The 13779-nt window shown below is 36.5% G+C and overlaps 1 protein-coding gene across 10 annotated transcripts in view; it reads right to left on the reverse strand.

Moving 5' to 3' along the window:
* LOC100643756 overlaps window positions 1–13779 on the reverse strand; it is a 269723-nt gene that overhangs the window by 29046 nt on the left and 226898 nt on the right. For all 10 annotated transcript variants that reach the window (XM_048413828.1, XM_012320389.3, XM_048413823.1 and 7 more), the window contains exons 8-11: window positions 11096–11224; window positions 10832–10947; window positions 9914–10157; window positions 5081–5215 (exon numbers count right to left, since the gene is read on the reverse strand). In XM_048413828.1, coding sequence (XP_048269785.1) covers window positions 5081–5215; window positions 9914–10157; window positions 10832–10947; window positions 11096–11224 — 624 coding nt within the window. The remainder of the gene's footprint in view (window positions 1–5080; window positions 5216–9913; window positions 10158–10831; window positions 10948–11095; window positions 11225–13779) is intronic.

Raw genomic sequence — 13779 nt, forward strand, 5'->3', positions numbered from 1 at the left:
GGAACTGTGGCCTTGCGGAGGCTGATATTCTAGAATTGCGGAGTTTGTGGTTTTATCGATATGGATAGCGCCTGGATCTGATTCGGAAAAAATGAATCGAAGTCGTTCGTACGGTTTTCTTCCGGACTTAAATGTTGACTTAACTCTATAGATTCGGAGTGGAGATTTAATAAAAACGTGAATTTACAGAAGCCATCGGAAATATTCGGACAAAAGGAAAATTACATTTCTATTTTAAAGCTTGAATTATGGAACTGACGAAACCTATTCATGAAATTTTTCGAGAATTCTGGAATATCTGGTTCGTAGTTCTACGATATGGATTGAGTTTTAATTTCATTTGGAGGAAGGAAACCTTTCGAATTGAACTCTAAACTTAATTTTCTAAGTAGAGAATTAAACATTCGACGATGAATCGTAAATGCACTATTATCTGTCACGAATATTCTGTTCAACGGAAACTTGTGTTTTTGTCTTAAAATTTAAATTATAGATTAATAAAATACTTGTCATAAAAATTATAATTTTCATTCTTTAATAATTACATTCTAGTTAAGATTTCCTGATGATCATTGCGTACCCTTTTTTCTATCGCTAAGGACTAGGAATGCTAGCAGTGCATTAGAGTACCTAACTTCACAAACCAGACACACTATTAACCGCGTTGTTTACATTTGCACAGGAATTCCAGTCGCTTCGTACCTCACAATTAGATCCTTCTAGTCCAGCTTTTGGACCGACGTGGCTCGCCCGTAGAAGAACGATTCTACGGATTGCGGAGGGTGAGCATCGATCGCGGTTGAAAGGATTTGGAATGTAACCTATTCAGATCGTGCTTCTCCCTCCTTCTCTGCTGCCTTCTCCCTGTCGCTGATCAATATGTGCAGGGGAAAGTCTTTCTCATGCTGGGTTTCCCGTCACGTTTTTCAGCCGGAGATACGTCCATTCTAGGCTGCGTGATTCTTTATCGAGCTACTTTGACATTTATCTGATTAAAATCGAACGATCTGCTTCCTTTGAGGGTGAGACCCTTTCCGGACGTCGCGTTTTAATACATCAAATACTAATTTCATTTTGATATCTCATTTCCACGTTTCCCTTTTCGCGTGGAATAAATACGCTGAATATTTATAATTCTCCTCTTTTTATAGATAGAGCAAACTTTGATTTGAATTTTTTTGCTTAATTGCCTTGTCTTCGAACGGATATTTATATATCTGATGCATCTCGGATCGATTGTAAATTTCATGCGTTATTGGATATATTCTACATATAATTCTTTCTTTCTTTCTTTCTTTGAAGTATCGTTTATTATCCTGTGTATGTTTACTATCGTGTTACTATAAGAGTTTTTACACTTGTGATATTATATATAATATAATATAATATTCGCAGATTTGAGACGCTACTGTTAAATGCCATGTGTTTATCATCCGTCCATCATTTTGAATCCAATGACGAAAACGTAGACGAACGCTGTGCGTTCAGTGGATATCTCGCTCTAATTATTCTCTGATTGGGAAGTTTCTGAAAAAACTTGTAGTGAAGTTGGGATGTTTCTCTAACTTTGTACAGTAAGCCGCACGGTGCCTGATGATCTCCGAGTAAACTGAATCTAGTCAAAGTGCAGATTTCATGTTACGAGTTCTAACTCTCCCAGGCAGCATTATCTAATAAAACAATACAAATTTATAATCACGATTGTATTTGAACAATTTATTCGAAACATCATCGAATATTTAATTTTCCATCATACAAGTCACATTAATTATCAAGACAGTCGTTACCTAATTGTTCTTTGTTGAGTTTCTAATCGCGTTTAAATATTTTTATCTTCGATTCTTCTCGAATCACTCATGAATTTTATTGACGTCGAATCTATTCTGAAACCTATAATTCTATTTCAGAATTTATTAGTTATTTCTGTATTCAATTCTCTTCGAATCGATTATGAAACTCATTGACGTTGCGCCTGTTCTGAATTTTATAACGCTATTTTAGAAATTTATTAGCCATATTATTTCACAAGCTATTCTAATTATAATGCCGACCATTGTTGATATTGTCAATTGTTATTTATTTGTTAGTTTATATGTTTATGTTATATGTTATTTCGAAATGATCGTAAACGTTATTATTGTTCGGTTTATTTCGAAATCTGCTGTATCAGAGACCTTATACCTATATCGTTGGGCATTGAATTTGCAACTATCAAACATACTACATTAATTACTCTAACCATGACTGGTTAATTTATATAGTCAGTTCGTTTCGAATTGATTGTGGATTTTACAGACGCTTAGTATATTTTAAATCCCACAACTCTATTTCAGAAACTTATTACGCTACACGACGTTGAATACTCAACTTTCCAGTACTCAAGCTATACTAATTAGTACTAGGGCGACTGATATAATAAACAAAATAATTTTGTATTACTCCGATATCAGAGCAGCTTTCTTTGCAATACGCTGGATCATAAAAATTTCCCCGGCTCGTTTACGCGCTATACGTCTCGCTCTGTCCGATCACACACGTACCTACTCTACTGAGCATGTACCGTACATACGTATCACTGACAAGGCCCCGAGTTACGCGCGCGCGTTACACGACAGTTAGAGACATCGCACGCCAGAATTTCACCGATCCGTTTGAAAATTCCGTTTCCGTGGAATGGCTTTACACGTAAAAATTACGATCATCGGATACCATATCAACGAAGCTTAGACGTGTCAAAGGCTAGCAAAGAAAAAAAGAATCTGCAATAAAGGGCGAATAAAAGGATCGTATAAATCGCGTTCATGGTCGATATTCAAATTCCACTATGGCAAAAAACAAGAAAGGAATTCGTCTCTCACGGTAGCAGCCTCTTTTTCTTCGATGATGTTCACGTTATTACGTGTAAGAACCAGATCGACCGACATTAAAATGTTTTTTACGAGCTCGTAGAAACCGTGTTCCACGAAGAGCACCATTCGATATGGATCGAGGAATTTTGTGACATTTCTGTATAACTTCCGAGCCATTTCCTAACAATGTATATATTATATATCGTAATTTGTATTAGTTTAATGGCTTTTATTTTCATTTAAAACGTTTCTCAAATAAAGTTGCGTTTATATAATCTTTACACGCTATTTCGCTGCTTGATCCTTAATAGACTCTTACTACTCGAAAATTAGAAAATCTGAAGACAGAGAGTCAGACAAGTAACGAAACAGTTCTCTAAAAATGGTGTCACAAAATATTACGGCTTACTAATATCACGAATACCGTGCAAATATTCTGAAAATTTTTCCAAAATATATACTCGTACTAAATATCTCGTAACTTCTATTATACATTTCCACTTCTCTTTCAAACTTCACCAATATAATTGTAATCATGTCTCATTATAGTACTAATAAAATTTCAAAATGCTTCCTATAATATTTCGTATAACGTGTAATCATAATGACCTTCTGCGAGTGTTCAAATGCATACTTCTGTGAGCCATTATGCGTGGTCCGCGTGTCTACATGCATCTTGTCGATTCGAATCGCGACGAATCCAGCGGAGAGAGTAGTCGACCTCTGCCTTCTCTCTCTCTCTCTCGCTGTCTGTCTGTAATATCTTCCCTCTATTGGAAGCCGTGTACTCGACGTAAATGCAAACATGCGTACACGGCGGTGTGCATCACGTGGCGGCGCAGTCATCTTTCATCCTCGACTTCCGACGAGATGAGCGGCTCGGTGTCTCGTTCTCCCGACCGGATGCGCCAATGACGAATAGGTCTGGGCTGATTCCTGATTACGTACCACCCATCCCTATTTCCTCGTGTTCCGTCTCCGCGTGTACATACCAGGAATCGACAACTCGGCGATCAAGTCGCGCGGTTTTAAATCGAAAAACGCCCTATTATCGTTGTCGTTGCTTGGTTTGCTTGGCCTGCTCTGCGTCATATTGATTAGATCGAATAGAGGCAAAGGAAACGCTAGGAAACCATAGTCCCGGCTTTTCTATTCATCGAACGCTGTCAGAGACTTCGTTGAATACGTTCAATTGCGTTCAGCGGGAATGTTGAATGGAATCGTGCATGCTAAAGTGAATGCCGGGTTTTGATGTTTCTGAGCATTGATTGCGTTAATGTAGGTTACTGGTAATAGTTTATACCCTGGAAGGATGATTCGAAGATTAACCTAGCGAGGGATCGACATAGGTTTCACTGTGGGATAGGAACATTCGATATTTTTCTACAGTCTGTCTTTTTACAAAGTTTTAGGAAATTTAATGCTGAACTCTGGTAGAGTTCATAGTTGACAGGTTGATAGAGTGTTGACATAGATCGACGCGTTCGCTGATTAGCAAACTTCACTGAGTAAGTACCGACGACGGAATGAATTTTTCTGATACAAGCATATACGTTATCGACTTGGATGCAAAGGATGGATTAAAATAAAGCATAATAAAATATATGACAGAAAATAAAACGTATGAAATGTTTCACGATATAGATTTATACTGAAGTCATTTTTTAGATAATAAAAATTCGACTGGCAGCGAACGTGTTAAATTTCAAACATTTAACTCTCAACTTAGTATAAGCCTAGACATAAGAATTATTTAATTTTGGAGTATCTAATTTTAGTATGTGTTCTACATCTTACACGATAAATCAAAATGAATATTATGAAATTAAGTAACTTAATTCAGACCTATAGTTCAGATCCTGTAGATCGTCTACGAGTCAAAAATACTATCCATAACTTAAATTCATGAAAGCTGTTTTGATTGTAAGTATAGATCTGCGACATTTTCGCGCGACGGAAGGGACAAATTTTCCAAGTTGATGACTCACAATACTGTTCCATGGCGAGAATGTCAACTGAACGTCGCTGATCAACGGACGAGTTCTCGGCATTAATTTCGGAAGTTCAACGAGCTGTGTATCAATTCGCCAACGGATGGCATGGGCGGTTTGCATTTCGCGTTCTGAATCGAATGGAATGCCAAGGACTTCTTAGTACAGTATCCGAGTAATAAGCCGCGCACTGTAGACGACGTTGGTATTTCTCGTCTAATAACTGGAGAATCCACTTACGTATCTTGTTGCACGAATTCCGGTGGAAGCTCATGGCTAGGGCTGCAGATTTTCCTGAGGGATTTCGCGGTGTCAAGCGTCCCTCCTTCGGGAAGGCCGTCGAATATTTCGATCGACGATTGGCAATCCGGAGCACTACAACATCCATAAGGAAACATATTACTTGCTAGAAGTCAAGGCTACGATGTCTCTTCCCTCTAGCTACAGTTTCAAAACCGTGTTATTTAATTTAATTATGAAACCAAAAGTTAATAAATATAAATTAATTTCAAGTAGGTCGATTTTAGTTCTTTTAAATATAAAGAGAATGTAATCTATTTTCGGCAGAAATGAAACCATGTATTAAAAAATAGGGAAAGCGTAGGTAAAGAAATTATTATGTCCGAGAGATTGAAAATCTAAGCGATACGTTGACTTGCAAAAGTCGAAATTGAAAGAGGTATTGAATTTTCTATTTGTATGCGTTTTCTTCTCGTACGGAAACAAAGTTATTTGACAGCGTGTGCGATAATTAGTTGGGATAATTAAGGTCTTACTGTGCCTTAGACATAATAAGCAAATATTTATAATCAAAGACGTTAAAAAATGTGGAATTTCATTTGCTACATAGAAAAGCTTTATAAGTTGAAGGGACGTTGATGGATTTTTTAAAAGGCTTTTCAGTAATATTTCCACGGGCGAGTGAACTTAAATTAATCTCTGTTTATTCGATAAAAAATTTTTTAACAACTTAATTACGTTTCTGAATTTATGCTTTGGTTATCCGCTCGTTGTAAATAGTAACAGCAATAAAGAAGTGCTATATGAATATATCCAATGTAAAATAGAAAGGAGAAAAAGGCATTGGATTCAATATGTATCGAATAAATAATACAGCTTGGACAAATCGATGTTGGAAGGTTGTTAAAAATTTCTGTGTCACGTATCTACATTTCGATGAGCGAATATTTGGGCGACGAACGGAAAAGGTCAACCGATAAAATTCAAATGAAATATAGATCAGCGGATTTATCACCCACGGATACAAATTATAAAAGCCAGAAAAAGTCGAAATTAATTCGGTGTACACTTGGAGTTTTGATTCGAATGTTGACTGTTTACTTTGGATTTATAAATATTCTTTTGGAATTACATCAACAAAACATGAATTGCCAATGAACCAGATAGCATTTAACGAAAAAATAACGATCAGGAACCCATGTAAATTTTTTACGTTGTACATTTTTTACAAATAGAGACATTTTTTTCGAATAAACTTTCAATTTCTATATCTGCTTTCATGTTATCTGTTGGTAATCACTGGCTTTGAATTTACCATTTGGAGCATATGGAGGCCAGACCTGATTGCGCGTGCACCGTGTATTGTCAACTATCGTTATATCATACCTGAGGAAAGTTTAAGCTCGATATCGACTTTGCGATCTAACAAATCGCAAGTCACATCTAATATACACGGACATTAGCAAATAACCTAGGAATTCCATGACTCGTAATATCCAACAAACGGACAGTTGTTATCAAAAGTTTTTGATAGGATTCTAGCACAGGATAGGATTTTGATAGAATATTACTATATTGTCGAGACAATGATTAATTAAAGCCTACAGCATAAATATAATATACATGATAATACATTAGGTCATCCCATAAGTTCATGCCGTTTTTCGAGCGGTTATATATGTTAAGATTGTTTACATACCTTTCAGTTTCATGAAAAAATGTAATCCCCCTCTCGTTGTACAACTTCTTCCCATTTTTCATTATTCCGTCTCGATAAAAGTTCTCTTGTTTTTCTTTAAAATATGAAATGTATACACAAAGGTCGGCACGAACTTATGGGATGACCTAATACATATAAATAGATGGCAAACGGTGATTTCGTAAATCTATATTTTTATGAACACAGCTAAACAACTAATTTTGATTTAAATAAAGAGTTGGTTTATCCACTGTGACGAATTTTATACTTTGCTTTTACTTGTAATTTTAAATTTCTCACAATTTTCGCTATAAACCATTCCCTGTAAGTTCCTTAAAATGATCCAAATTTCCTTAAATTAAACAAAACATACATTGTCATGATATAATCTACATCATTAGATAAAAGGAATCAAAGAAATACGACGAAGGAAGAAAAAATTCCTAACGATCGCTCGATCCTTTCCACCACTACAAACTATCCTCAAAAGGACATCCTTTTACCTAGCACGGATTTACAATATTCCATTGAAAATTTATGCCACCTCCGATAAACCCTTCGTCTGAAGCTTGCAGCCTCTCGCCCTGTTCGCATTTCTCTCGATGCACGACGGTATGCGTGTCCTCGCTTAGTTTATTCCCGGTTATATATCTGCCGTCTGAGGAGCCACGGGGTTACGTTCGTTCCTTGGCTACGGTTTTAGAGGAGAGAGAGGGGAGTTAGAAGACGCGAAGGCAAGGGTGGAAGGCTTTCAGCCCACCCAGCGCATGTTCCATCTCTTACGGGAACATATCTACAAAGCCACGAATGCATGGTCCGCGCGCGTTGCAACCATTGTGCATGATAATTGAAAATCCCAGGGATACGAGCCAGCCGCATTCCCATGTGATTTACTACTACTTCGTATCTATTACTTCCGAGAGAACTGGTGGAGGGAACCGGGAAAGTTGAATAGGTTTCTGTGCGTTGGCAGCGCTTCGATGAGTTATGCTGATTGATACCTGCGAACGGAAAACGAGATTCTTCGGGTTTCAGGGACAGAGTTTCTAGGAGGATCGTGAAAACATGTTCGATGGAATTCGTTTGAAAGCTGCAGTTGCATTTGGATATCATTTGCGAGTATAACGCAATGAAATCCATGGTAGGTTAATTTTTATATATTTTCTTAATCGCAAATGTATGACAGATTAATCGTGATCATTCGCCGAGTTACGGTAACACCGATTATTAGATACAGTCGAATTAATTAGTTGTAATTTAGATTGGTTTAACCGTTATTTACCGCGCACATCACATTACTGATAAGCAAGCAATAAGTGAGTAATTACTAAACGACAAAGAATTCGACTGACAACTGATTTTGCATCTCAAGTGTATCAGAAACAGCTAGTGAAAGAAAGAATATATATATATTGTATTTATTCACTATATTAGTCGGAGGATTAGAATTTTATTATTATGAAGAATAATTAGAAGTTTGTGAGAGTTCTAGATTAGGTATAAGCTGCACTTATACTTGTAATTTATAAACAGTTCCGATTTAATTCAACTGAAACTGTTCCCAAAAGATTTGTCAGGAAAAACAACAATTTCTCAGAACATGCCAGTATTACCTTTTATTTGTACCTCTTAGATTTCCAGATTTCAAACTATTCACTCTCGTTCATTTTGGCCATTTATGCAACATCGTCGAAGCGGTATCGATTATCAACTCGAACGTTACTTGATACATTGTATCTCGCTGAACAAGCTTCTTCGTTCGAGGAGCGGATAATTAAATGAAAGTGTCGATCGAAACAATCAATCGATCGAAAACCACGGGCTGCTAACGCGAGCCGAATTTCCGGAGGGCTCTCAACGACTGTTCCATGAAAAAGGTAAACAAATGCAATGCAATTCCAAACACGCCATGGTAGCTCTCTACGTGACTGCATTTCGTAGCCGACTTTTCTACCACCGCCTTTACTTTCGAACGCAATCGTCTTAATACCGTGTCCAAGATTCTCGAAATCGTGTCGAGGGATCGTGTTCTCGCCACTTTGAAGCGGAAACACGCTCGGATGAAATTGGGAGCAAACGAAAACGAAATAAGAACCGAGTACGATGAATCTTGGAATGGTTGTTTGATCAATGTTGATTTTTTCAAAATATGAGTTTTTCAAAATGTACAGTTAGTTTGAAAAGTAGTATGATCTTTTTAATACATTAATTCAAATATTCTAATTTCTACAGGCAATTTAAAAGTACGGAAATGTATAGAAAAATATGCAAGGCAAAATATACTTTAGATTCCTCTCTTTTAGTTACGTCCGTAGAAGTGTGAATTCACATAAACATTAGTAACGTAATGATTTTATATCTGTAAAAATTGTTCATTATATTCAAACTATACTCCACCAACATTGAGTGAGAACAATTTCAATCTTCTATTTCTCTCTTTTTGGTTCGTTTCTCTCTTTTTTAAGTTTGTATGAAGTTTACATGAAAATGAAAATCCTATTGTGATCGATCGGTTGTTAGCGAACAAATAGTGGCTTAAGCGAACGTTGATTAAATTTCATGTAAATTGGCAGCGATAATAATTGATAATAATAATATAAATATGTTTGGAACATGTTATTAATTAGATACTGACAAATCTGTATCGGCTGAATAAAATCCTAGTCCCTTCGAGCTGCCTCCGTAATATTGTTTGTATTAATACGAAAATTAATTGTAACGTATAGGCGTTCCTTTGATAAATTTAATCATTTTACTTGTAGATTTAACGGAAATCGTTTATCTGTCAGTGGAATGATCGAATAAAGAGTTGCAATTATGCAACAAATTATTCATTCTTCTTTCATACCATACAGTTGGAAGCAATAAAAAAAAAAAAAAAAAAAAAAAAAAAAAAAATGTAGCTACACGTCCTATTTATTAATAATTCAACGTATCGGTGGATTTCAACAGAATCAATATTTCCATCGACGAAATAATTAAAAAAATATTTCAATGTGTCAAACAATTCTGTGAAATAATCTGATCACGTATTTTATATAAATCGTTTTAAATAAATAAATCGCCACTCATAGGCCTTTCACATAAATGCAAGACCACATAAAAAGTTAAAAGTCACGAGATCTCCGCGTTACCTGAGATTAAAACTGGATAACGAGACGTGTCCAGTGTCATAAGCACGTCCATGAAGCACGAGTCTGCACGTGGTGGACTTCAGTTTGCCTCTGGTATCGTGGTGGCCAGCTCTGACTTTCTCACCATTCACCTCCAGATTGCAGCTGTTTGATACTGAGCCCTGATCTTTTCGATGATCCTGAAGGTCTCGATTGTTATAGCGCGTATTATATCCTGCACCGCTAAACGACTTGCTCATATCCACTGGAATTAAAATCGAATTAATATTACACGTGGAATGGACTATCATAGGCAGGAACATCGATGAAATATGCAGATATTCGGAGAGTCGTTAAAATCGCTGTTCAAATAGGTACGACCTAATTTCAATAGGTTATAATCTGATCAAATAAAATCGGGTATTGGAATTAATTATCTCTGGGTAGGAATAGCTACCGATTTTTTAGAACGATTCAGAATTCCTGCGGAACGGAGGATCTAATGAACGAACCGCTTCATCGGCGCCATTTTTTACCCTGACGCTTGTTAAATCAGTTTTAATCGTTCGTTGGATCGTGATCATTTTGGTTAATAGCTGCACGTTTCTTTTCCTATACGTTTCTATACCAAATTATGTGATAATAAGTGGCATGATATGATCATGGAAGATACGAGATATTTATTTTAATACGTTCGAATTTTTATTTAAATTAGATTACGAGATATGTTGTTTGCAGTATAATTTACGAAAAATATTAAAATTGCAGAAAATGATTCAGCGATGTGTAACAATGTATAGAATTAGTTCTAGAATATGTTTTATTCTATGACCATTTCGTTTTGTCTTCTAACAGCTTTCTTTTTTAATCATTTCCACTATCATGTCCACTGTACTTTATTAAGTTTAAATTCCTAGTATTCTTGCTCTGAATACTTACAGCTTCTATCTGTGCTATCCATGAAAACCGTGGTGGGAGCTTCCGTGGTGATTTCAATGAAATGAAGAGTGGCGACAAAGCCGTTATAATCGAATGGCGGTACTTCCGGACCCGATCTGCGAAAGATGACGTTTCTTATTTACTATCTCGTATTTTTTCTTAAAATTCGAAAAAGAATCGAGATTGAATTTGATCGTTTGAATTTAATTCTACGTTAAGTCAAAGCTTTCAAAGGTGCTGCACGGGTTGTTTTTTCTTTCTTACCTGAACTCGACCAGCAGTTTCCGGCCACTGTACGTCAACGACGTTTTATTCTTGAAACAGAGCATCTTGAGAAGGGGACTCGACGTTGTTGAACCCGAGTATACGGCAATGTAGTCGCTTGTGCAGTGCCTGGAACAAACGCGGACGAAAACGTGTGTTAGTTTTAACGTGCAGACACGTGATTCGTAAACAGGATTCGTAAAGAAACGACGTTCATCAGTGGAAAGTTAACTTGCTTTAGTTGAATTAAAAGTATCCAGTTTTAATTAAACCAAAATATTTAATCACGCCAATTTGTTACGTTACAAATTAAACGTTGGCTATTTCTTACTAAAATTTTATTTCAAATATCGATTGAACAAACGATCGATCGCAGGATTATACTTTACAAAATAGAAATTTAGAATAAAATATCGATATTTTAGAATTGCGATAGAAAATTTTACATTGATCTTCGGATATTTCTAAATTTTCTACCATTCAATGTCAAATAATTTTCAAGTCTCTCTATTATTCGCAGAATTATACTTCGAAAAATAAAAGTTTGTAACGAAGCTATCGATATCTTAAGAATTTCAAACGCTTCCAAGTTTTTCATTTTTCCGGCCGTAAAAACATGTTTACCTAAATAAAACTAGATAAGATGGTAAAACGTGTAATTGGATTGAAATCGAATAAAAGGAGGATCGTCGACGCGCATCGAAGGGGTAAGCAGTGTACTGATTTATCAGTGAGTTCATGAGGATGAACAGGAGTCGGTTCCCGTGGAAGTTTCACCATTAAGAAAACATCTAATATTACTGGTAAGGCAGAGGCGGCTGCGCCGAATTACCACGATAGGACCGGCTGATTTATTTTACGAGAAAAGTTCCATCGTCGCTTGCCTGCCGGGGTGATCCTTCATTTCGAGGATCACGACGATGCGATTTTAATAATCTGCTCAAATTAGAGGAACGTCCCGAGGACCTGTCCGGACGGATGCTCGGCCATTAAGGTGTAATTTAGAGTTAAGATTGGATCCGTCGTGGCTGTGCAACGCCGCACAAAAATATAACAGGGCGCTACCCGTAATAAACGGAGTATTCCTTGAAAATCTTTACTCCGAAGAGACGAAGGATGACCTGTTTTTTTCGCGCGTCTCTCCCTTTCTTAGTGAAATATAAATTTATAAAATAAACGTATTTTGCAACTGAGAATCATAGTTACGATCGCTTGTAAAGTTCTTTTATTCTTATGAGAAAATAAAATGCAATTTTTCAAATATTCTCTGCTTCAAGGATTTATTATAAATTTTAAATAATTCTAGTAAAAGTCTCTCTAACTCTTTAGTTTGACGATATTTTCAAACGATCGATCGCTCGTCAAAACTTGTTGCGTGCTCTATGTGAAAATGATAGCCCCTTGCGAATTTTTAAAACCAATATTCCACGAAGACCAAACCTTATACGTGAAATTTTTATTACGCTCCTTTCATATTATATTTTTATGAAGAATCCTTTATGAGACACGTTCCATGCTTTGTCCTATAAAACGGCACAGAAACCAGACAAATCAAACGTTCGTTTGCCTTACTCTTCGTAATATGTTAAACGTCACAAATCTTTTATTACGTTCAGAAGCAATTTATAACATCGTAGTTTCGTCGCATGCGATTCTGGATGAAGAACGATTTTGAGAATACATGTATTATAATACATACGATACGTATAATACGTGAATATTTAATATTAATTCATCTTAATATTCCAAGGTGTATTGAGAAAAATTAATCCTAATAGTAAACCCAATCTCTAAAGAGTATTCAGACAAATTAATCCTGATACCGATATCGATACTTGTACCGAGAGAGGAAACGCTCGTTGTTCTCGAAGAATTTCATTAGTCGGGAGTCGGTTGAACAGCGAAGAAATAATTCTAAACACGTAACAGGTGTTTCGAAACTTTTCCCATAATTTTAATTAATTGCTGCAAGAGGTGGTGGCGAAAAGTAATTAATAGGAGAAGTTCACGAGATGCCCGGCCGGATTCGATTTCATTGAACCGAATTGCTTTTCGAGAATTCCTTCAACTTTCGGTGAACGTAGACGGAAGGCCGATGTAGCGGGAGGCTGAGACGCGTGGCACGTCGCCAATTTCTGAATAATTAACTGTCAGGAAGCCGCGGAGAGCGCGACCATCTTCATAATTGAGTCACCGCCCTTTCTCTTGCACCGCTGTCTCACTTTCTTCCATGTAAACATATAAATTATGAGCCGTTCGAGCCAGAGCCTTGCACCAGACGACCTAGCTACCTTTCCATGATAATTACAGCTGAAACGGAACGCGATACTTCGTTAAGCGAGCGCGTGGGACTAATTATCTCGCAGACAATATACGGGCTACTCTAGTACCTCGAGTGAAATGATTATCAGCGCGAGCAGAAATCGGAAAAGTTGAAAGAAAAATTCGAACGTAAAAGGCTCGCTTCGTTTATTTCGATTTGATTAACGTGTCAGAATATTTTCGAAATTTTTCTCCTTATTTTTAGTGAGATTTTAAAATATCGAATTTTCTATGGAAGACCGTTATTGTTTCATGACTAAACCTCCTTTCACGATTACGATTAACAGGGAATTTTTACGAACACGGTAAATTAGGCGATAAATATGTTTTTTTTTATTATTGGCAGTAAAAATTAAAAGGCC

The sequence above is a fragment of the Bombus terrestris genome, chromosome 2, assembly GCF_910591885.1.
Source record: "Bombus terrestris chromosome 2, iyBomTerr1.2, whole genome shotgun sequence".
Taxonomy (NCBI): Eukaryota; Metazoa; Arthropoda; class Insecta; order Hymenoptera; family Apidae; genus Bombus; species Bombus terrestris.